Source organism: Scleropages formosus, chromosome 16 (genome assembly GCF_900964775.1).
Source record: "Scleropages formosus chromosome 16, fSclFor1.1, whole genome shotgun sequence".
In the NCBI taxonomy this organism is placed as follows: Eukaryota; Metazoa; Chordata; class Actinopteri; order Osteoglossiformes; family Osteoglossidae; genus Scleropages; species Scleropages formosus.
In genome coordinates this window covers 7,776,186-7,801,276 of record NC_041821.1, presented here as the reverse complement: position 1 = coordinate 7,801,276, position 25,091 = coordinate 7,776,186, and the positions used below count along the sequence as shown (strand labels likewise).

Here is a 25,091-nt window from a genome sequence, read left to right as displayed (position 1 = left end):
GCCAGGCTCCAGGGTGGCGACCGTGCTTGCCCGTGACCAAAGCACGGATCAGCCGATGATCACGTACAGCATTCTTAACGGCAACGAAGATGGGGCCTTTAGCATTGACCCACGCGCAGGTAAGACCGAGCGCGCGGGCGGTTCAACTTTACGAGTGGGGTTACAGCTGGAGCCAGCCGTGGGGGACGAGCTGGCTCCGCTCCGCAGACGTTGCTCCAGCGCTCGGCACCACGGGCTGCGAATGCGAGGATCACGCGCCCGGTGCACCCTTCCACGCTTCTGTCAAGGCTAATGGCGAAATTCTCCCACTCTTCAGATCGCTTCCCAAATAGCATTTCTTCCCTCGCTGGCAGCTCTCTGCAGGCGCCCTTCCTCGGTACCGAGCATTTCTCTTGGCATTTTGCCTTCTTGAAAATATTATGTGCGTGGTTTCCAGAGACGGTCACCCTCCGCCGAGAGGGCTCGCATGCGTTTGAGCGGCATGCAGCTCCATACTGGTCTGGTCAAAGTTTAAAGCTGAGGCCTCTGCTGGTCCTAACCCTCCTCCGTGACCCGATCGGGACGCGGCGCTGAGCTGGAACCGCACGTGCGGACGGGGAAGGACTCCAGTAAGAGCTGGACACATGAAGGGTGCCATGCACAGTATCTTGGCTTTGTAGTATTTGGACAAGTAGTTTTTTTTTAATTTTATTTTTGACAATAAGGACATTTAAAGATTAGAAAGCATTACTTACTTCGTTAGGAAGCAAATCTGGGATGGAAAATTCTACAAACACATTTCTGATACACACACACACACCAGCTGAAATCACTTGCCCCATATGGGGTTGCGGAGAGCCACAGCCTAGCCCAGCAACACGGGGCGAGGGACACACCCAGGGCGGGACGCCAATCCGTCGCAAGGCACCCCAAGCGGGACTTGAACCCCAGACCCACCGGAGAGCAGGACCCGGCCAAACCCACTGCGCTACCGCACCCCCCACCGCATGTGTACAGTAGAAAGCAAACAATAGACACACAAAACGATGACTAAAAGAGTTGCGTTGTACGTCTTTGACTTTCAGATCTGCACAAGCCTGTTTTTTATTTTTAATAATAGAAATGATTCAAGAATTAAAAACAAACTATTTCCATCAGAAGCAAATTTGGAATAGAAAATTCAATAGAGTACCTTCCAATGCTGATGTGTATAGAAACAAAACATTAAACAGGCAAAAACCATAACTTTGAAAGAGCTGTATTATATATCCTGGGTTTCTGGATCTGCTGGGCAAGCATTTTTTTTATGAGAATGTTTGAAGAATTAATACTGACTAACTTTTCAGTAAGAAGCTAATCTGAGATAGGAAATCCTGTAAATCCCTTGCAAATACAGATGTTGAAAAGCAAATAATAAACAAAGCCATAACTGAAAGATTTGTATGTACTTCTTCCATTTGTGGACCCACATGCCAACATATTTAATCCTAATAATAATAAGATTTAGAAGAATTAACGAAAAACAGATGAACTTTTTCAATAAGAAGCAAATCTGAAATGTAAAATCCTACAAATTGTTTCCTTGGAAATACAGCTGTGTATAACAGAAGGGAAATAATATTGAGACGAACCCATGTGGCCAAGAGCTGTGTCGTACGCTCACTTTATTTCGCTGGCATGAACTAGGAGATGCATCGATGGCATGTCGAGACGGTGTTTTTGGGTTCGCAGGTGTGATCTCTGTGAAGGAGCAGAGCCGCCTGGACTTTGAGGAGAAGAAGGAAGTCCTCCTGGTGGTGCTGGCTGACAGCAGGCTCCAGAGCGCCCACTGCAGGGTGACCATCACGCTGCTGGACGTGAACGACAACGCTCCGGCATTCGAGCGGAACTACTACGGAACGGCCGTGTGGGAGGGACAGGTCCTCAACACCTACGTCACGCAGGTATGAGCTGACGGCGCTGACCGCCTTGGGAACGTGTGGCAAAATGCTCGCTTTTCACTCCTTCCCGCCGGCACAGGTCTTTGCAGCCGACGGAGACGGCGGTGTCAACGGCCAGATTGACTACGCCATCGTTTCTGGTAATCATAACGACGCCTTCATGATTGATGCTGAGCGCGGAATCCTGGCCACGGGTGCTGTGCTTGACCGGGAGATCATCTCCTCCTACAAGTAAGTAACTCGCACACAGTTCACGCCGCTCCAGTAACATTCGGCGTTCATGGGGAGATGGTTATTTTTCGTTTATCTGACAATTTTCTCCTCAGCAACTTATATTTTTAAGTTATTTACAGCAGTTTGCCTTTTTATACAGCTGGGTAATTTTTATTGGAACAGTTCAGGGTAAGTACTTTGATTAAGGGCTCTACGGCAGGAGGTTGGATTCGAACCCGGGTCCTTTGAGCGCAGGGTGGCAGCTCTAATCACTATGTCACCCACTGATGTGAAACCATCTGTTTGTATGTTTTTGCTCCAGATTCTTGGTTGAGAGCCCCCCGCCACATCCTTGTTGCTGTGGGTTCAGAGCCCTTGCTGACTGTTTCGGGGCACTTACCATTTGTGCACTGTTCCTTTAGGCTGGTCTTACATGCCGTTGACAGAGGAAGCCCTCGTCTCACGGGAACGACCACAATCCAGGTCCGGGTGGCGGACGTTAACGACAACGAGCCGACCATCCCTCCGATGGAGCCTGTGGCCATAGCGGAAAGTAAGTACCCTAAAGATTACGAATGTCAAAGACATCTGAGTTGCTCTCGAACCAAAGCATAGTGGAAACTGGAGGGGAACAAATTATAGGAGATTACAAGTTTCATGCCAATTCTGTTGTTAGATCTCCCAGCCGGATCCACCGTCGCTTATGTGACAGCCAACGACGTGGACCTCAGCGGTGCTGTGACCTACAGCTTCACGGAGCAGGGCGGCGCGGACGGGAAGTTTGCTATCGACCCCTATACCGGACTGATCACGCTCACCCAGAGCCTGGATCGTGAGGAGCGTTCCGACTATGTGCTCAGGATCTGTGCATCAGACTCCGTCCACCAGACAGAGGCCGAACTCGAGGTCCAAGTCCTGGATGTCAACGACAACTCGCCCGTGTTCGCCAAGGCGTCCTATCAGGTCGAGATCTTCTCTTTGGACCGGGAGAGGAGAGGATGGGGGTGTCGGGCAGGGTCTTCTAAAGCAAACGTTTAGTGGTGTGTGCTTTCAGTTACACGTTCTCAGATTCCCCTTCCATTCCAACGAGCCAGAAAGCAGGAGCAGATGTTTTAAAGGAAGGGGTACTGAGCATCGCTAGCAGCGCACAAAATGACAAAATGGAACAAAACAAGCTACCCCCTTAACAGGCCTTTTTTCTTGAAGGTTTCCACAATATATGGAGGGAGTTGAGCTGATCCATGGCCAGCCTATGGCGCTTGGATAGCCAATCAGAAAATCAGAGCTGAAATCTTTTGTGATGTAAAGGATGTGAAGGCAGCTCCTTTTCCTTCACGTTTTTTCCGTGTTGTCTGCACCCGCAGGTGGTTGTGCCAGAGCTGACCTCGGCTGGTGCCTCCATCCTGGCCGTGTCTGCCGCTGACCGAGATGCCGGACTCAACGGCAAGCTCACCTACAGACTTGCATCCCCTTCAAAGGGCTTCTACATCAGCCCACACAATGGTATTATACTGTATGTTACTATGGATCTTCTCGAGAAATGCTGCATATGAACTCGATGCATGCATTTCTTTTAAAATCATATTCTTTGCAGATATTAATGTGCCAAGAGGCGAAAAAGGCATACCTTTATAGCTTAACCACAGGGCTACTCTTCCCTTAAAGGGACAGCAGCAGATTCCTCCAGTAAGGTTTCTCCCTACAGCACTGTGATGACATACATTTCTTCCGGAGCTGCTCCTTCCCATTTTTATCATTTTTCATCTTCCATAACCTCAGCCAAATTATGTTTTTTGGTCATGATCATCATGACTGCATAGTTGCCGTCTTCTTTTACTGCAGAAATTTCACCTCGCTGACCAAATTACATTGACATAAAAACATTATTAATATATTTATTTTTAAATCTGTACAAGGCACACCAAACTGTGAAAACTGAACATGCTTCTGGTTTTAAGCATCAAGTTAAAGAGTTTTTTTTTTTTTTTCCTCCTGCTCTCACTGTCGCACGCTGAAGGCAGCCGGGCCAGAAATGTGCAAGACATTTTGCTGAGAGGAGGACTGACGAAACTGAGATTGAAAAAAAAGCCGTTCTGATGTTATGTTTTCCAAGATTCGTGTCTAAAGCTTTCTGGCAGCAAGCTCCAAGATTTTTTATCTTAACAAATTACTTCCTGGCAATGCCCTTGTGCTCATTTAATGCCATCTGGCATCTGCCAAGAGAGAGCAGTGCCGAGTTTTATCCTTGTCCTTTGTGTTCGCCCTTACATGCAGTATCGCTAAGAGCTCGTTCTTCTTCATGGCTCCCATTTGGTTCGAATGGTCCAATGTGTTAATCGACATCAGACAGAAACTTCGACATCCGATGAGACTTTTTTCAAGTGGAAAAGAACTCACAGGGTACGAGCAGACATTTTCCCAAGCAGCATCTCCTGGACTAAAGTCACTTTCGCATCAACACTTTGAGAATCAAAGATGATGGAAGATGAATTGAGGATGAAGCAAGTTATAAGGAGTTTGGCTGGGATGCGCATGAAGACAAGGGTTTCCTTTTTTGTTTCAAGTCCAAAATCTATTAGCTGAGAAAAATGTTTACCGCGTGTTTAGTAGCGAAGTGACTAATGGAAAGTGAATTTTGCGCTTGCATCAGCGGAGGAGCTCAGCTCCGAAAACCTGCTCTCCTTCGAACCTGAAATGTGTCTGCAATTTGACACAGCATCATTCTTTCCCGTTGCACCATCTTTTTACAATTACCCCTTTTACATCAGAGAATGATTCTAAATACAAAATATCTGGGAATGCAAGATATTAAACAGATTTAATTGGGAAATGATACTGAATCAAACTTTTCGGCAGCGACGCTAAGCTGTAGAAACGGAATGAGAAATACCAGGGCGTCTCCGGTGCAGAGCAGCCGTCCCCTGCAGCGGTGGACTCTGCCGTTTCAGCAAACAGACGTCTAAAAAATTAAAGATTTCTTCAGGGAATTCGGATTGTGAAAGACACGGTTTACTAAATCCAAATTTAACCAAATATTGTCAGTGCAGCGGGCGGGATAATGACGCACGGGCTCGACGGGACCATCTGAGGGGAAGGCTGACCGTTTCACTAAGACTTAAGAGGCTACAGGTGTAGCTGCACGTGTGTGTTGAGTGATGTGCCGTGTTCCTCCGCGCCCGCAGGCACCCTGTACGCAAACAAACCGCTGAGGTACATCTCCGGGGCCAGCGTGATCCAGCTCACGGTGGAGGCCCGAGACGCCGGAGACCCGGCCCTGGCCGCCGTGACGTCCGTGGAAGTGCAGGTGCAGGACAGCAATGACCACGCCCCGCAGTTCCAGCAGGCCACCTACCAGGTAAGCTGCGCGGAGAACACGACCGTGGGAACCACACTGCTGCGCCTCTCTGCTGAGGACCAGGACTGGTCGTGGGAAAACGCCTGGCTGGAGTACGCGATCACCGGGGGAAACGAGGAGAGACGCTTCCGCATGGAGGTGAGCACGGTCCGGGAAGGGCCCTGGCGCAGCACTGCGGGGAAGCTGGTGCTGTGCGATGCGCTTGACCGCGAATTGACAGAGAGTTACACTCTGACGGTGACTGCCTCGGACAGGGGACTCCCGCCACTCAGCGGCACAACCGTTGTCACGGTGACGGTGCTGGATGTGAACGACAACCCGCCAGTGTTTGCCAACTCGGAATACCATGTGCGGGTGAGTGAGAGCAGCCCGCCTGGTACCTGGCTGACCCAGGTGGTGGCTCACGACCCAGATGAAGGAGCTAATGGCCACGTCCGCTACGACATCATCTCTGGGAACAGCAAGGGTCGCCTGAAGTTGGACCAGCTCTCTGGCTCCCTAGAACTGAATCAGAATTTGGACTACGAGGAAGACGACAGATTCGCGCTGACCGTTCGGGCCTCGGATGGAGACGGGTCGGGCCAGAGGAACCTAGCCTTTGCGGTGGTTTTTATCTCCGTGTCAGATGAGAACGACAACTTCCCGCACTTCACGTTTCCGGTCGTGAACTGTCTGGTGATGGAAAATCAGCCGGCCTTCTCCCCCGCGTGCACGGTCCACGCGGTGGATCACGATGCAGGCCCCTATGGACAGCTGACCTACGCCCTCCTACGAGAGTCTTGCTCCGTGGACTACAGGAACTGGAGTCCAGAGAGGAAGGAGGCCTTCACCATAGATCCCCTCACCGGGGATATTCATACAAAGCAGGTGTTTGACTATGAAAGAGAACACGAGTTCTGCCTTGTGGTGGAGGCTAGAGATAGAGGAGACCAAGTGGCTACAGTGAGAGTTCAGATAGATGTGGAAGGAATGGATGAGTTCAGCCCCATCTTCACTCAGCCGCGGTACCTCTTCCAGTTGCCGGAGAACGCCAAAGCGGGCCAGAGTATAGGTCAGGTCAAGGCTATGGACCACGACGGCGGTCTGGATGGAGTTGTTCAATATTCGCTAGCCAGTCCCTCCCCATTTTTTTCTGTCAACAGAACAAATGGTGTGATCTACTTGCTGGCCACTGTTTACAGGGTTAGGGGAGGGGAGGACTTTGTAGAGATGTTGCTGAGAGCAAGCAGTCCAAAGGTGGACTCGAGGACCACGTCTTGCCTGGTCACTGTGAACGTATCCAGCACTGGCAGCATCCTGCCAGGACTGGCTTCAAACGTTCAGATCATCAGTCTAAGCGTGTCTCTGGTAGTGTTTCTCCTGCTCTTCATCAGCTCCGTTGCCCTCATTCTGCGGTACCAAAAGCAAAATGCCGCCGTTAAAAAGGGAGTTTCTTTGACCGCAAAGGTGAACCGCAGCACAGAGACTTTGGACAGAGCCAGCGGTCGCAACACAAGCAGCGTCAGCCTTTGTGATATGAAGGGCTCTGTGGACGTGCGGATGAAGAGGGAATTCTCAAATCCCTTCAGGAATTCGGACTCCAGCGGGAGGGGTTCTGCCGAGGGGGAGACGGCGGAGGATGAGGAGATCAAGATGATCAACGAACATCCGTGTCGGAAGAGCTCTGGGTCGGGTCTTAGCGACCGGGCCTCCAGGGTCCCTGACTCGGGGGTTCCACGAGACTCGGAGCGGCTGTCTTGCCAGTCGGAGGACAGCGACCCAACAGGGCTGACTGCTGCTGGTGTGGGGCCGGAGAGCTCCGAGAGCATCCACACCTTGAGGGAAGAGGGTGGCGGTGAGGAGATGCTCCCACGCGGAATCAGAGTGGCCAAATTGACGGACGGCATGAAGAGCTACGGCCCCCTGTGCGAGAGCCAGACATCGGTGGGCGGCTCGCTCAGTTCCCTCGCGTGCACAGAGGAGGAGCTGCGCGGAAGCTACGGCTGGGACTACCTGCTTAACTGGGAGCCGAGGTTCCAGCCGCTGGCGTCTGTCTTCTCGGACATAGGCCAACTGCCCGACGGGGCTGCGCGGGCATGCGGCTCGCTGGAGGAGTCGCGCGGCTTCCTTCGCCCGCCACCCCTCATCACTTCCGTGGCCCAACCAGGCATCAGGACCGTGCCGCCAAGGATGCCTCCGAGGGTGCCCGGCCAGATGGAAACGCTGATGAGGCGACCATCCTTCCCCAAGTACACCTACTCGCCGCTGGCCAGGAACACAGGCCTCACTCCGTCCATCATGACACCCAGCTTCTCCCCTGCAATCTCTCTGCTCACCGTACGGACCCCGAACGCCTCTCCGGTGCTTTCAGACACCGGCCTGGGGAGCTGCGGCACGGCAGGGTCACACGCGGAAATGCAGCTCTAGATTGCTGAACTAGTGCTGGCTAAACAGACGGAAGTTTAGATGTCAAAAAGGTACCAGTGTCCTTATATCATATTTGTATGTACCATATTCGTACACCTTTGACCAGGTTTAACCTGTGTTCGACAGAGACCAGGTTTACGTGTCATATCCTCACGTAAAACTTTTCTGTATGTCGGAAACCGTACTGCGATATACAGCTGTCTGACACTGCTTACAGGTTCTCAGTTCACAGGCATTTGGCACAACTCTTGGGCTAAGGTTCCACAGCGTTCCAGTCCCGAGTCCAGACAAGACCCAACCCCGTCACACAGGAACATGGTGTTTGTTTATCGCTACGAGTAAATTTCAGAGAAGTATCAGAGAAGTCTGATCGCGTGTGTCGTCCGCCTGCTGCAGTCTCTTAGAAACCTGTCCGCTTCAAGAGTCATTTAGTTTTCGCCGAATGCTTTGGTGAATATCCAGTTGTGCGCCGCCGCGTGTCTGGCAGGTCAGGACACGTTTCTGTTTTTCAGTTGTCCAAGCTTTTGTCCCAGACTGAGGCTGGTGAGCATCGGCGCCGCAGGATGACCTGAGTTCTTTGTCCGCAAATACCAGACAAGAACTCGAAACCCCAAGTTTTATTTCCGGCTCAACGGCTCTGTGTTTCATTCATCCGACCGAAGCGTTTCGGGATGGACATTTCGTAGAAGGACATGTAAAAATCTACTTATTCATGCTATAAGAGTATTCTGAGCACTGGAGGCAAGGAAGAGATGCAGTAATAACACACTTACTGCGCAAAGTGACATCACACAGCCCTCTGTAGTGAACCCTTTAAAATAGGTGTGTGTGTGTGTGTATATACACATACATAAATATATATATGTGTGTGTGTGTATAGATATACATATATATATATATATATATATATATATATATATATATATATATATATATATATATGGGGGTGCAGTGGTGCAGTGGGTTGGACCACAGTCCTGCTCTCCGGTGGGTCTGGGGTTCAAGTCCTGCTTGGGGTGCCTTGCGATGGACTGGCGTCCTGTCCTGGGTGTGTCCCCTCCCCCTCTGGCCTTACGCCCTGTGTTACCGGGTAGGCTCCGCGACCCCATATGGGACAAGCGGTTTAGACAGTGTGTGTGTGTGTGTGTGTGTGTGTATATATATATATATATATATACATATATATATAATCCTTACATTCAAAATTTTGCATTTGTGAGCTTATAATGAAACTCTGGTTTGTGACTTTTACAGAATCGGATTGTGCTTGTTAACAGTTAACGTGACAGAACATCTGGAGGTTTTTCAGCTGAGAGCGATATACAAGGTAGAGGGACTTTATTTGGATTCCTCTACTGGTCTGTGAACTATGACCCACGTTTGCCACGCTTGCTTTCTTTTTCGAAACAAAAAAGTTTTCCACATTTAAACCCAAGGCAACTTTTTACTGAACTGGAGCCATTTCTTTGAAGTTGTATGTTTTTGCTGTTTTATTTTTCTATTTTTATTAAAGCACTTTATTGTACAGTATACAATGTATTTGTCTGACTGGAAACATTTGTTTTTTGATGACTGGTAATTTGCTTATGTATATGTAACAAATGTATTATTAACTACAATAGCAACATTATGCTTTGAAAATAATTTTCAATAGATCCAAATAGTTTTAGGTGGAGCACTCGTACAGTTTTTTTGTTTTTTTTCGGATTAAATTCGTATGATTTCAGAAGAGGATCAATAAATATTGAAGTTTGAAATATTTTTTCATTGTCATCAAAATTCTCTTTCCAGCTTTCTTGGTAGATTTTCCTTTAAATAAACAAGAGCTTTGAAGAAGTGTTTTCTTTACTTTCTTGGACACGTCTTGGGAGGTGGCCAGGCGGATCATTTTTTCTTATACGTTGCCAAATAACCTGATGAAAAAAGCAGTAAATCAATACCAAATGGACAACAAGCTATGCAATTAGAAAACTGCTTGTATTCAGTTACCAAAAACTTTTTTAAGTGCACAAAAAGGAAATAAGGAAATTCTTTGCTTGAAAAGTGTCTCGAAATGTCAGAATGAAAATCATGTTTTATCAGACCGATTTTCCACATGACCACCCTGGATCTTTCGTGTAAATTGACATTTAAAAGGCGCTTGTGATGTGAACCAATCGATGGAACCGCTCTAAGGGAACCCAGATGTTGAATGGAACGTGGAACGTGAACACAGCTGTATCCTCACAAACAGGACACAGTTGCCCAGGGTTCACTGGATATCCGTTCAAGGGAGAACTATGGTAACTATACCTGTGGTTTACACACACTCCCCATGGTCACAATGAGCACTTTGACACTAATCTGATATGATCTGAATCATCATTCAGTATTTCATATCACACCATGTGTCACTCGAGATGTACTGATTTGGAAGTGATCAGGATCACATACATTTACAAAAAAAATGACAAAATCACCCCTAAAATATTGATTTTCATGCCTAATATAAATATAAATCTGGAGTGCAGTTTTGCGGTGCCTGCCGAGGTGTAAGAGGAGACCATCGTGAGGGGAACAAAATCAGCCGTTTCTGACAGAACTTTGTTCTGAGCAGTTTACCGTCTTACCAGGCCTTTCCACTTCCCTGTTTACAGGAATATAGAAGACAGCATAAAAATAAAATACAACGCAGAAGCACATAATTATATATTCGCCTGTTTGTGACTTGATGTTTATTGCCAAGAAAATGCATGTGCAGTGATTCAGTATAAAAGAGGATCCGAGCATCACAATGCCTTCTTTTTTGAGCACCGCGTTGCTCTAAGGTGGAAATGTCCAACGTCACACCCCATTCTGTGTCTTTCGTGGTGACACTGGACACCGCTTTGGGTTGTCTACATTTCAGCTCGGAGGAAAGTGTCAGCTGAAGATCGGCTCTGTCTTTCCAGAGTTTCAGGATATGGCAGCACCCAGCTGTGAAAGTTGGACCCGGATCGCCATCCTCTTGGGCTTCAAACTAGTTGGCTGAGCTCAGTAACACACTTTTTATTGATTAGCTGTTCTCTTAAGCCTGGATATGTTAGCAGTATTCAAAATGACTGATTGATTGTTATTGTGGCTGTAGGCCAAGCACGGCAAAAACAGTTAGCAGCGCTGCTGGTTTCAAGAAGATTGACGATGTAACAGTTTAAATTGGTCATCAGATCCGGAACCATAGAATATTAATGCATTTCATTGTTTTATTAAAAGAAATGAAAAAAACAGAATCTTCAGAATTTGAGAATGTGCTTTTTAGTATAATGGGCTGTCTTTTGATGTAGAAGAAGTCAACAACAACAACATTCGCCTTCTCCCACATCTTGTTGGCGGATGAAGCGACATCACGTTATGTGCTAGAAGACTTTGGAGCATGTTTCACTGTCTGTCCATTTCATAAATCCGGAATGCCACGGAAATGTCCAGAATCAATAGCTCTGTTGGGCGTTCACCAGCGTTTTGATCTTTAAAGCTTCAATTTATTGTAGCGTTGATGAGAACCTACATTCAGGGTCTCTTTGAAGTGCTCAAATCCATCATGCACGTGCGAGACCTGTTTTAGAAACAACTGCAGGACCACCACAGAGACACAGCTGCTATTGCGCCGCAGCCGTGTTGCGTTCTGAATTCCACATCCTTGAGAGCGACCTGGAGCAGCTCTCCATCCAGATTGGACATCGCAACACCTTTATATTCCTAGTCCAAAAACGCTAAAACAGAGGGACTCCAAGATTCCTGCAGTTTGCCTGCTAATCACCCACAAAAAACAAAAATGTATCATTTCAGTTTGATAATTTAGCCAAAGAAAATCTTTACAAGTTCTTAAGATGTGGATTTTGAGGAACAGTGAGAGCTTTCTGACCTCAGGGTGTTGCGCACAGCCAGTACGTGAATGCAGTTTAACAGCAAGCCAAATTCGATTCTCACGAGCCAGGATATGAACGTCTTGCTCCTCTCTTGTCTCCAATGACAGGTGAAAATGCGAGTGAAGCTGTACTAAACAGAAACAGCACAAACTTAGAGTCTAATTACAACAAATCGCTGTAATAACCAATTAACTCATTCACAGATAGCACAGTTACCTTAGCACGACGCAGCGTGAACTCACACGCATTTCACTAGGACAGTAACTTTGTTGAGTTACGGCTGAATAAACAGACACAGTTTACAGAGATTAAATCTAAGGCAAGTAAACATCTCAACCAATCTGCAAGAACTTCACAACTTACAGTTATTGCTTCCACGGGCGCAGGAAAAACACACAGAACTGAGACGCTTCCACTATGCCTATCCAGACAGTAGTGCGTCATGGAAATACCACACGTGAACAAATTGCGTATCGACGTATTGAAATAAAGGTTCCGCAGTCGCGCATCAAGGCCTCAAAACAAAGGTTCAGCTCAACAAAGCAATTAATCACATTGAACATTTCTTTTCTTCTTAAAATGGACTAAACAAATCTGCGGGCAGAACAGGGACCTTTGGCTTGAACTCTTGCTACCTCGTCTTATCTGGGATCTCTGGCTTCTTTGCCCAGAAGGACACTCTTACCTGGTGTCAGTTTGCACGGTCAAAAAGGTGTCTAGACGACCCGGCTGGACAGTTGGATTCACCTCTTCTTGCTCTTTTCATCTCCTGAAGAACCATCTGTAAGTCGTTTCCAGCTCATCTTGGTCAAACTGCAATGTCAACTCTACAAATGAGTTATCAAGACAGTTTTTGTACTAAATATGATTAATTTTACTGAAAACTCATACAGTGAGCATGTGTCTCAGTATAATTGGCTTTTGCCGTCGGCTGCGTTCGCGGGATAATTCACGGCACGACCGTGACCAAATCGACACTCAACTTTTAGCATCGTGCTGCAGCTGGAAGGACTGATCTTGAAATAGGGGCCTTTTCATCATCTTTAGTCAACTTCCTAAGTATTTCAGAAGAGTTGTTGAGCCATCTTCCTCTACTGCAACATGGTAATACTTATTGATTGTATGACCAAAACAAACGTACCGTGATAAAAGAAAAATCAGTTTTCTGCATTTTTGTTTAAAAAGGATGCTGTTGACACATTTTATTTTGTTTCTGAACTTCTATTTATACCACCCCTTCCCGTTTTCTAAGCTAATATGTATCACCCATATTTTTCCCTCCAAGCAGCCATTCTCACAAACCACTTGTCCAGTTCGGGGTCTCGAAGGTCCAGAGCCTATTCCAGATGCATAAGGAAAAAAACAGGGTACACCCTGGACAGGATGTCAGCCCTTGATTAAATATTTAATTGCCACGTCCATGCCCACAACTCAACCGACAGCACCTGACTCTGGTCCAGCACCTGACTAACTGCTCACCCTTTAAAAGACCCTCCTCAGCTCCCATACCTCTGCAGAATCTCATCAGAGACAACCGCCCTCCTTCGTGACGTCCAGTGGGCACTCAACACTTGTTCTCCGTTCTCGTCTTCTGGTTTTCGTCCCTTCGCTTTGTTTCCTGACCACGTCCACGGATCTTCGTTCCAACGCCGACCGCAGACCGACCGACTTTTTACTTCGTCCGCTGACCTCATCCATGGACCCTCGCTCTGATTCTGACCGCCGATCGACCAACCATTCGCCTGTCCCCGACTCCAAGAACTTGCCTTATCCCCTGAATCCAGATGAACGACTCTGCACTTGGGTCCTGCTGTCCCGGTTCTCTCGGCCCCATATGACATTAATATGTTCTAATATTCATAAAAACAGTGTTCTTCACATTTGGTATGTGTTCCATTTCAAGTAGCACAATCATCTACTCTACTGAGCGACTCTTTCAAATACATTTCTTTTGACATTTTTTATTGCATTGCAGGAAGATGAAGGTGTGTATGCAGCATATGGAAGACCATACAACACATTTTTTTTTAAATGAAGTTGAAACAGCCATTTTATTCCTCTGTTATCTGAACAGACACATAAAGAGCCAAACAGATTAATGTACAAATAACCCCACTGACACAGGGAGTGGAAAGAAATACATACAAAGCAAGTAAAATTCATGCAAAACTTGGATCAGAATACTGAATGTAACACTTCTGGAACAAATATTTAGTGGTTAACATCCCTCATGCAATAAAACCTTTTAAACTAACTATTGTAGAGGCTGGCCAAAAATATCACATTTAAACCAAACCACTAATGGTCATTTTACTGAAGCCTTAACAGGATATATAGAAACAGAGTCCTCTGGAAGAGAATCAATGTCAAAAATATTGTATGATTTAAGTGTTCTGCTGAAAGTTTAAAAATGTGTTTTGGTGTTGAGGGCAGGCAGAGTTAAGAGGTCAGTTGTGGTGATACAACGTTGTCATTAAAATGTACTGAAATTGTTTAAAAAAATCATTATTCACTTACTATGAAATATGCAGACTATACTTTTGCACTCTTCTTTCTATCTGTATTTTAAGGGTCGACATATATAATTATGTACTTATTACAGTTATTTAATAATAACAGTGTAACAGTTTAGTATATGTAACATTACCTAATATTTAGTATTCATGTGAAACACTTTATGACGCAATTGGTGTGCGTCTGCACTGCAGATACAAAGGCTGAGAGATTAATGCCAGCTCCTTACGGGTAATGCCAGCTCATCTGTTCTCCAGGTTTGTTGTTGCTGGGTCAGTTTTATCAGCAGGAGTGAAATGAGATGCAAAATTGCGCAAGGCTTCCAGAAAAAAAGGGCAGGAAGGATTTTTGAAGCATTTTTATTATGTACATTGTTAAGTGTTGGACACTAAAAATCACAGCTGCTTGGTAATTCTTTTGCGTTCACTATTAGAGAGCAAGGATCATTTTTCTACAAAGTATTTGGCTCTGTGTCCTGCCGAGGAATTCATATTCCAGGGGACTGGAGGACCAGCCATTATCCCATTACGGGAAAAAAAATCTCCCTAATAACCTGATACACATTATCATAACGGGAAGCGTTTCCTTCTCCCATTTGATCTGAGAACCACAGTATTTTGGTATATTTGAAAATGAAGGAGAACTGTGGAAACTCTGAATCGAGACTTTGAAAGGGTCGAGGGTGCAGGAGAACCGTTATTTATGGGCCTTTGGATAAACAGCGGTTAGCTGCTGTCCAACAGCCTGCTGTTCCAGTCTCGTTGTCTGGGTCTCATGCTATAAATTATTATATTATATTATTTAGCAAATGCTTTCGTTGAGTGACCCACACAGCTCTGTTTTTTTTTTTTTTTTTGTTTTACCCATTTACAAAGTTGGAGAATTCCACAGAAGCAATCTGAATTATGTTCCTTGCTCAAGGCTACAAAAGTGAACCAACGGGTGACTAAACCACAGCCACAGCACATCATCAGCCTGTCTTCTGCCTGCAAAGGTCACGTTCTTCCTCTGCAGTGAAACAAGGGGCCAGATCTTGGGTGCAACATCTATCAGAGGTGGTTTAACAGGGATTTATCCCAAAATCGAGGACAGCTGAGCCCAGTTCAGCAAGGAGAATCCAGTAAGCAGAAGCTCTGGAACCCACACACGACAATGTGAAGAAACAGCTTCTGATACAATCCTGAAAAAATCCAACCCAACAATGAACAGACCAGAACAGACCCATTACATTCCATAAACACTCCGTAAATAATATTTTTTATAGAAATGTGCTTCATAAAAATCTGTAAACTCTAGGCTCAAAGACCCGACTTTATTCCCTAACGAGAAATATGTTAATAACTGATATAAATTACGAGAAATGATGGTGCACAAGGGTTGTGATCCATCTGGTTTCATTTCAACAAGTTTCTCCATGTGCTCAACATTCTGAGTAGCGCCTTTGCATTGGCAGCATAGCCACATACAAGGGACGTTATAGAGCAGCAATCAAATAAGCAAATAATTTGCAAACCAATAAAACAATCTCAAAAATTTCAGCTCTTTTTGACTTCTTCGCAGGATCTCCAAACTACTGGACACCAATCTGTGATAGGGTAAGTCACGCAACGCAGGGCCTTATCATTTCATGTTTCTCAAAATGAAGAAATACATGTCCTCTTAGGAGGACACATTTCATTTTATAGAGATGTTAATGGGGAGAAAGTCTCTCCTTTGGCGCCTGACACTTAACACACACAGTAAATGACCCTGCAAAACGCAGTTTCCAGCTCTCACTGTTCTGTCCAAGACACGAGACAGCTGTTGGCAGATGTGAAGCATGTTCAGAGAATTTTCCACTTGGAGATCTCTAAAAGTAACCTTTCACTCTGGGAAATGATGTAGGCCCATCTGTGAATGTTTGTTGTTTTTTTTGCCTTTCCCCCACGTGCTGATTCAACGCTCACCTCCAAATACAGAGCTTCCTTTGCCAGTTCGGTCTGGAAATATTAAACACATCTTTCATCTTTCAGCATTGCTTTAATTGCATAAAGCAGCAGCTACACAGGACGGCATTCTTCGGTAGTTCAAGAATTCCTTAGCAAATTAAAACTATTTCATTATTTCTTTTTAATATTTCTAATATTTCTTTATAATATTGCATATTTAACCATTCATCACGAATATTTAATTTAATAGCACTAATAGCACCGCTGCTATTTTATTAATAGCTCTTCATGTAATAGACAATTACCAGTTACAAATAAAACTGATACTTTCACTGCCAAATTTCTACTTTAATATGCCACGGAGATTATGATTAAAAATAACAGTATATCGTTCATCATTGTAACTCAATGCAATTTTCTATACGTTTACCAGTTTGAGAAAAGATTAAAAGGACGGAAGCTGTTTATTGTTTCAAGCAAAACTAAACGTAAATAAGATGTTAGTGCTTGTGTCTAAAAGAAGAAAACACACTAGTTGCCATTATACACACACACTATCGGTCCCATACGGGGAGCCGGAACCAAACCCAGCAACACAGAGTGTAGGGGACATACCCAGAACAGAATGCCAGTCCATCACAAGGCACCCCAAGCGGGACTCGAACCCCAGACCCACCGGAGAGCAGGACAAGGGCAAACCCACTGCACCACTGCACCCCCTGCCTAGCTGACATTATATTTTAGAAATATTTATTACTGTGTTTCCTAATGGATTTTTGCTTCATAAGCAGTGAGGATTTTAGGTAATCCCTAAACATTTATTGGATATTTTTTTAACTCGAAAGATTTTACAGTGCCGAGATTTAGAGAGTCTGTCAGGAAAATGTATGTGCTAACATGTACAATATGCTCTACTACACTAAAACTGCAGTTTATGTCTCTTTTTCAGATTCCATGCAATCTCAGTGAAAAAATATATTGAGTCTACCTTTCTAAAAATAGCTTTAAACAAATTAGCATCGACGACAGGCTCTGAATTTATGTCGGAACAGGTAGCCTGTTGGAAATCACTCATCGCAGCTGTGGAGAAGAAAATAATCAATGACTGCTCCGTTCATAAATCACCAGTGAGCCTCACATCTCAAGCATTTGGCCCTGGGGCTGAAGGTCCCTTTGGCTGTCTCAACTCTACAGATTCATTGTTAGTGAAGGTCTGGAGATGTTTCTCCTTCTTTTTACTTTGAATCACCATATGTACCAGAGTCTACAGGAGCTTTGTGCTATATTTATGAGCTGAGTGTTTCCCTTTGACTTTTTCAAACAAATACAAGATGACTTAGAGTGCTGATCATAGTGGCGTATGACTCTTGTCTCCATCTCCCTTATGTTCAAAAAGCGAACGCACACCTTCCCTGGCAGAGCCTTCCCTAGGCCTGCAGCCCTACATTGTGAAAGACTTTATAATTCTGAATACATGCTTTTTACATCACTTGAAGCGCACTGCTGGAAGTACCTTGGGACATTTAAACTGTTCTTAGTAAAATTACTGAACTGTTGAAACCACGGTCCAAAAGTGTCTAGAGAGGATGCTCAGATGATCTTCAGTAGAATGAACTCAGAAGTTGAAATCGCTGCCATTGGTGTTTTTTGAATTCTGGAGGACAAGAGCTTCGAGTGGATGTGTTCTTAGGGATTCTTAACCATGTGGAAACTCTCCAAAGAGAAGTATCATCTTACTGAGAAGCTTGTGTGTTCCATCTCAATTGGCTGTGCCCAATGTTGCTCAATAGGTTGTCTAGGCTGCTGAAAGTAGGCCATTACTGAAAAAAACTGTGCAATTCATCAGTTGCAACCTTCTTTACATTGCCTTCTTCGTTGCCATTGTTCAGATGTCGAAGGAAAAGAAAACGAAGGCGATGAAACAATGCAATCTGTACAACGTCTCCGTGAGAAGCAGCTTGGAATGAGAGGCTGGCTTCTTCAACTATTACTCAAGATGAATTCCATCCATCCATCCATTAGAAATAACTGCTTGTCCAAGTTAGTCATATGCTGCATTGTCTTTATATATTTTGTGTGTTGAATATAGCAGAGAAATGGGGCTGCAATTGAAAAAAAAAAACAGCCATAACACATCATATAGCAGAAAATGCATGAGGGAATCATCTGCGAGCTTCTACTTTTTCATGAAATTCAACAGACCATAAGTTCTTTGTTCCTGTGCCCCCTCTTTCATGTGTTTATTACATTTCCCTCAATTAAAATAGCAAAAAAATGTGTTCCATACCCTGCAAATGGGGTAGAAACAATTCGTCATCGCGCTCCAGTGGGGGAGGCAGGTTGAAAGATTTGCACTGGAGCCACACTCGTGATGTTTTGTACCGTGGTCATGGGCTCAAGGGGGTGACCCAGGGGACTAGCCGACCCCAATCCCCCATCCTACCCCCGAACACCAGGTCTGCTTCCCCTCGCCGCCATGCAGCTGTGGCCGCACTGCACTGCAGCGTCCGTGCCAGGAGGCAGAAAGCCCCGATCAGCCTCCACATTGAACGCTACACGTCTTGGAAGTGTTAAGTAAGTGTGCTTGGGGGAGACACATGATCGATGATGAAGCCCCCAGTGTTGCGTCTGGGTCCAGTGATACCCACTGATGTTATTGCTGGCCATCACATCAAAAATAATGAATAAACAGCTGCAAAATTCTATAGTCACATCCATAATAAAGTCCAAAAAAATTCGAAATACTTCAATGGTGACAGTACTGAAGTATAACTCTGCATATTTGCTGATTTTTTTTTTTTTTTTCTTTTTTTCGGCGGGGTGACTTATTGGACAATAAACCTTTGTAACCCTCTTTCATCTTTCATATTTCCTTAGGTGGGACGCAATGTTGTATGGCTTGCTTGGGCCATACATTAATGTCACAACCACATGTGGGAGCAAATCAGAGCCAAATGGATTTGCCACAATACATGTGTGAAATGGGATTTACGACGTGACATAGCGTGTGTGGAGCCGTGAATACCTTCCAGTGGCTGACCCTCAGAGTAAGGTCTGTCTGCTTCTCAATGGCAGGACTGCAGAGAGGGTGGTTAAGGATGGGTAACCGCTGCTGGACCCAAAACAGGCGTAGCATCACTCCGGTAGACCCATCTTGGCAAGAATGTTCCCGTAACCAGGGATTCTGGGAGGAAATGCTGCCCCAAGCAAGCAGTCCTCTTGAACGGAACATGCCAGGAAGGGCTTTGGCAGGGCGATGTACACCACAGCCCACGTTCATGCGCTCGGGTCACTGCAGTCTCGGCTTGATATAGCACAGGAGCCCAGGCTACGATCCAGCCTGACGGTGGGCACTTTGGTACAGCTTTCTCGCATAAAAGAAAACCAAATATTTATGGTATTTCAAAACATTTTCCATTTATACAAAGTAGAGTTTTATATACAAAAGCCTGCAGTAATGGGTTATTGTTCTGAAATCTGCTAAATTTTTGTGTGTTTTACATCCGCTGGCTGTCAGTCATGCTAATTTTGGACATAAGTTACAGTAGCAGCGGCAAGTTTGAGTACACCTAGGAATACTGGGCAATACTTACACGGGATGAATTGGTCAGGCGAGTGAAAGCAAAGAAGTGAGGATTTAGACCTGACCCGTAGGTAGTCCGCTTTTTTGTTCTTTTTTTTTTTCGCAATCTGGATTTATCTTCGTAATTCTTTTTTTGTCTTTTTTGAACAGATGTATTGTGTGAGCCCAGTTATTAGGAGACTCCTCGTTGCGCAGATCCTCACTTCTTTATCTCCAGGGCTTTGAGTTCCCCAGTCATGGTGGTTGCTGGTGGACAGGAGATGTCATCGCGGGAGAACATCTGGAAACGCTTGGAAATTCACCACGTCGGTTGGACAGAGAGGTGCTCTTTCGAACCTGGAACCGAGCGAACCACATGAGTCATACATACCCATGGAAGCCCCGTGGGCCGCGAAACACTACCTTTCAGTGCTCTCGTACACACATGGGAATCCTGCGCCTCTCCGGTGCTGACCAGCGCATGAATCTCCATGAGGAGAAAGCCCAGGTGCAGCATGCGAGCAATTAAAGCGATACGATAATGGCCTCCCACCTCCACCATGGGAGGTTTCAGAGAGAGCAATCCAGCAGCTAGGAAGCAGCCACAGATGCTGGGAGCCACTGGGACGCTCAAGTGCCTGTCTTAGAAACTCCATCTCTTTTCTGGATTCATCTGTCTACAGTATGCTGTATATACGTTCACATTTATGTACTTGGCGGGTGCTTTTCTCCAGCACCTCAGAGTAAACTCAGGGTAAAAAAAAAGTGCATCGAGAGACAAGATGTATATTCCAGTAGCTCCCTGGGGTACGGACATATAAATAGGGAAATAAATACCGAGAAAGTAGCAGACGGTAAAGGACCAGTTTGTAAAGGTCTCGGCAGCTCGGGAGGGAAAGGGCTCTAGAAAAGGTAAGCGTTGGGACCTTTCCTGACGGCCGAAGGGGATTCGGCAGTTCCGAGACCAGGGAGCTTGTGGGCATTTTCAGGTATTTAAAAGAAAATATTTTTAAGCTGTGGGGGTGTGGTGGCGCAGTGGGTTGGACCACAGTCCTGCTGTCCGGTGGGTCTGGGGTTCGAGTCCCGCTTGGGGTACCTTGTGACGGACTGGCGTCCCGTCCTGGGTGTGTCCCCTCCCCCTCTGGCCTTACGCCCTGTGTTGCTGGGTAGGCTCCGGTTCCCCCGTGACCCCGTATGGGACAAGCGGCTCTGAAAGTGTGTGTGTGTGTGTGTGTGTGTGTGTGTGTGTGTGTGTGTGTGTGTGTGTGTGTATTTTTAAGCCGTAAAACAAACAACATCTGATCTGAATACAAGTCCCATTATATCGATTGTTTATTCATTTGTTATTTATTCATTCTGCTGACGTCTCTAAAGCGTCTTACAATGTTAAGTTTGTGCCTTAAGCTTCTTACACTGATTTACCCATTTATACAGCAGGGTAATTGAAGAATATTGCAGAGGGAGGAGGAATATGAACCTTGTTTCTTCGACTGCACGGAAGTGGCTCTAACCGCTACGCCGCCTGCTGCCACCACAAATCCACCACCGAGTTTCAATCAAGAAGGGAATTGAAAGAAGCACAAGCCTGATGGTGTTTTGTTAAGGAAATCAGTTTCAAAATACAAGTTTTGGGGGAGGGAGTTCATCAGTTTACCCTAACCCCACCACCACCACCACCACCACCACTACCACCATCACCACCACCCCTGGTGTCCCTGCGTTCTCTGCGGGGGTCAGTCTGCAAGATGTGCAGAGGCTTGAGGCGTTTTGTTACAGTGCATAAGATAAAAACTACACTGGTCAGTAAGTTTATCCTGGAAATTTCATTTATGGTGTAACTTTATTGCTTGGCGGCGGTTCCTGTTTAAAGACTGCTTTAATTTCTTTTTTTGGCCGAGCCAAGGCTGGGGAAATCCATCACGGAGACCCGAAAAAATTTACATACGGGTACTGTCGGACTCTTACCGACTGAAACCCCAGCCCGATTGGACAATATTTCGACCGTTTAAAACGCAGTCGGCACGCAAAAAGTAGGATGAACCCCTCCTCATTCCGGTGATTACCCCCCAAGGGTTTAGGTGATCACCATCATTAGCCTTCATTATGTTTTCCGTGCCCTTCCACCCGACATCCAGTCCTAGTCGTTCTCTGAAGGTGTCCATCATCACAACACTTCCCTCGAAGGCTTCAACTCCGAGAAAATAGAAATTCTCCCTCGTTAGCCCAACCTGTCTATTTAGGAGGTCGAGGCTCTTCTTGCTAAACGCGCCTCTCCAGTTAAAGACTAGCGCTCCTAGATGGACCTCCAGGTCGCCGTTTTCGTCACCAGCAACCTCTCTTGCTTTCTCTATGACTTGTGTTCTCTTATATTTCGTTCTTTTCTCGTTATACGCCTTGTTCAGGGTCTCACCTAAGTTGGCGTCTGCTGTAATAGTAGGATCTATAATGAACAATTGCTTGATCAGGGATTCTGATACCATCCTAGTTTTTAAACGCAGTTCCTTGTCCTCGTTTTCCCAGACCGAATTAAAATGTGTCTGGCATACTTGAAGATGTATTTAAAATTTTTCTCCGATGCATGTCAGTTCAAGTGCAACACAGAATGTCGCCGCTGGTACAGAAACAAAATCAAAATAGGTTATTCATATGAAAGTCTGTGAAGGTTTGGTCCAACGAGAAAGTAGATATTAGTTGAAATTCGGATGTGTATCCAGCACATATGCAATTCTCTGTACTTTAGCTTCTGAAAGCACGTGCTTACTCAGGTGTCAAGGTCTCTGCCAAAGTTTAATAACCCACTAAATTAGCAGAGTGGTGTTTAAGAGGAGGGGGGTGGAGTGGCGCAGTGGGTTGGACCACAGTCCTGCTCTCCAGTGGGTCTAGGGTTCGAGTCCCGCTTGGGGTGCCTTGCGACGGACTGGCGCCCCGTCCTGGGTGTGTCCCCTCCCCCTCCGGCCTTACGCCCTATGTTACCGGGTTAGGCTCCGGTTCCCTGTGACCCCATATGGGACAAGCGGTTCTGAAAATGTGTGTGTTTAAGAGGAGACAGACACTTAACCCGATTCAGCAATTCCCCCAATTCTTCAGTTATCCATTGATTTAGGCTCTTTTCTTTAAAGCAACCAACGATTATTTATTCGCGTTCAGATTAGTTCAGCTGAAGTTTACTGTATGAAATCATGATAGGTACCTTGCATGGGGGGATCTGCCAGCAGGAGGTAGGATTCAAACATGGGTCTTGCAATTGAGCGACGGCAGCGCTAACCACTACGCCCCCCATTGGGCTGGTTTGGTTTGGACTCACAATGTTTGAGTCACTTAAAATTATTCTTCAAAGGTCAAACGAGTTGTAGTGCTGCTCACCGCAGCGGTTCTGCAGACATGCGGCCTACGCAAAGTCCTACTGGGTGGGTCACGCTCCCACTTTTAAGAGTCGAGGGACCCTCTTCTTCCCGCCGAAGGAATTTTTAAACCTCCAGCCCCCTCCACACCTCTCGACTCCCCACCTAGGGTCACACTCCCGACTCACGTGTGTAAATGCACGCGGTGGGTTCTGACCTCCGGGGGGGCGCGGCTCTGCTAAGGGTGGACTCAAGCCGCCCCCCCCCCCCCCATAAATTAGTGCTGCCACGTTTCTTGCGGAAAAAAAATGACCTTTGTAGAGGCTTGGACAAGGTTCCTTTGTCCAGTTTTGGAGTCTGTGCCTCCTCACCTTTCTAGCTTGTTTTTCTGACAAACTTCAAATCATGCGAAATATCTGCAAGCGATGAGGTACAATTTATTTTATTTATATATATATGTGTATATACAGTATATGTATATATATGTGTGCGTGTGTGTGAAGACGTTTCTATTTTAATTTTTTTTTTTTTTTGCAAATCCTTTGCATTCTGACAGCAGACATTCACCCGTGAGTCTATGAAGGCATTTTGCTGTGTGTTCGCTCTCGGGGGGTGTCTGCTGTGTGGTGTTAGGAGCTGTTTGTCTTTAAACGATGCAGAACAAGTCAGCTGACGTCTGCAGACAAAGTGCAGTCCTACGGCAGTTGTCGCGAGCCACGAAACAGATGCCGATCTTCATTTACACACACGGAGCGCGTCTGGCCTCCCCGGGTCAAACCGGGTCGCCGCTCCCACCTAAATTTAAATGAAGGGAATTATGGCTCGGTATGTGCAGCCATCCTATAGACTGAATTTCGCAGCAAGGGCTTACTGTCTAATGTTCACATAATAGCTGTATATTTCATCTAAACAGCAGAAAATGCAGTAAGTCTATCAGAAGTTTCTTTTATTCCTCTAATGGTCAGATTTTTTTTTTTAACCGATGGACCTTTCAACGTGCGCACCATCAAGCTTCATAGAGCAAACTCTTCACAAAATAAAATCACAGCCCTAACCCTAACCCTACCTATATAACTGTATCACAAAAGCGTTTTTTTTTTTTTTAAATATTCTCTGAGGTCATTCACATGTGATGAGCTACACAGTGTGGTGTGGACACCTGCCATCACGTCTGGGAAGTGAAAGTCATACCCTGCAGTATTACCACACAGCTGCGCGGCGCGTTGCCGTTCTACGCGCCCTCACACTCTATCAGCAGGCACGCAGGATGTGGACATTTTCACATTTAATTCTTCTCATTTCACCAGCGCACAATTTTTCGCCCATTAATAAGGAGCGATTTGCGCAACAGTGTGTTTCCCCCCTCGGTTTGAGTCAAACGCCAAGGTCTGTTCTGCCGGAATGCTCCTCAGCAGGGGGGTGGGATGGAGAGAGAGGCCTGACTCACGCAAAACCCTTCTCCGTGCGGTTGGGAAGCACATCGCATCACAAGGACATCACCCTCGCCGCAATGCAACGTCCACCTCCTCTCCCGTCACTGCACCCGCCTAGGATGGAACGACCGCGACTCCAACAAAAGGTCACGACCCCACTGCAGCGCATGACCGGAGCTGTAAAAACCGTCTGTTCGCCGAGTGCTGCTCAAAGCGAACAATTCCGACACGTTCCCGCGGCGCTCGTCTGCTCCCTTTCCAGTTGCTCCACCCCCCGCGTAACGGAGTACCTTGTGATGCTCGCGGCTGCAGGAAAAGCGCGAAGGGCTCTCAGAGGGGACCCAGAAGCAGGTCATCAAGGGGGCCCCCGGACTGGAGAGTTCGCAGAGCGTCTGCAGCGTGTGCACAGCAGCCGGACGATAAAGGCATGGCCTCATCCCCCCCCACCACCCGCTGAGTCAATTATATCACAATGCCCTCAGTGAACATATTCCGTATGACTTCTTTTTCGCTTTAATTAGTTCTAGGTTCCCGGC

The 25,091-nt window shown here is 46.1% G+C and overlaps 1 protein-coding gene across 6 annotated transcripts in view; it reads left to right on the top strand.

Moving 5' to 3' along the window:
* Positions 1 to 8,747, top strand: part of dchs2 (dachsous cadherin-related 2) — a 39,687-nt gene extending 30,940 nt beyond the window's left edge. For 3 of the 6 annotated variants that reach the window (XM_018735852.2, XM_018735851.2, XM_018735849.2), the window contains 7 exons: positions 6 to 119; positions 1,711 to 1,922; positions 1,999 to 2,150; positions 2,555 to 2,685; positions 2,809 to 3,095; positions 3,497 to 3,635; positions 5,315 to 8,747. In XM_018735852.2, coding sequence (XP_018591368.2) covers positions 6 to 119; positions 1,711 to 1,922; positions 1,999 to 2,150; positions 2,555 to 2,685; positions 2,809 to 3,095; positions 3,497 to 3,635; positions 5,315 to 7,893 — 3,614 coding nt within the window. In that variant the 3' untranslated portion in view covers positions 7,894 to 8,747. The remainder of the gene's footprint in view (positions 1 to 5; positions 120 to 1,710; positions 1,923 to 1,998; positions 2,151 to 2,554; positions 2,686 to 2,808; positions 3,096 to 3,496; positions 3,636 to 5,314) is intronic. The other 3 variants (XM_018735853.2, XM_029259306.1, XM_018735854.2) reach the window with 2 other exon arrangements.
* Positions 8,748 to 25,091: the final 16,344 nt, after the last annotated feature.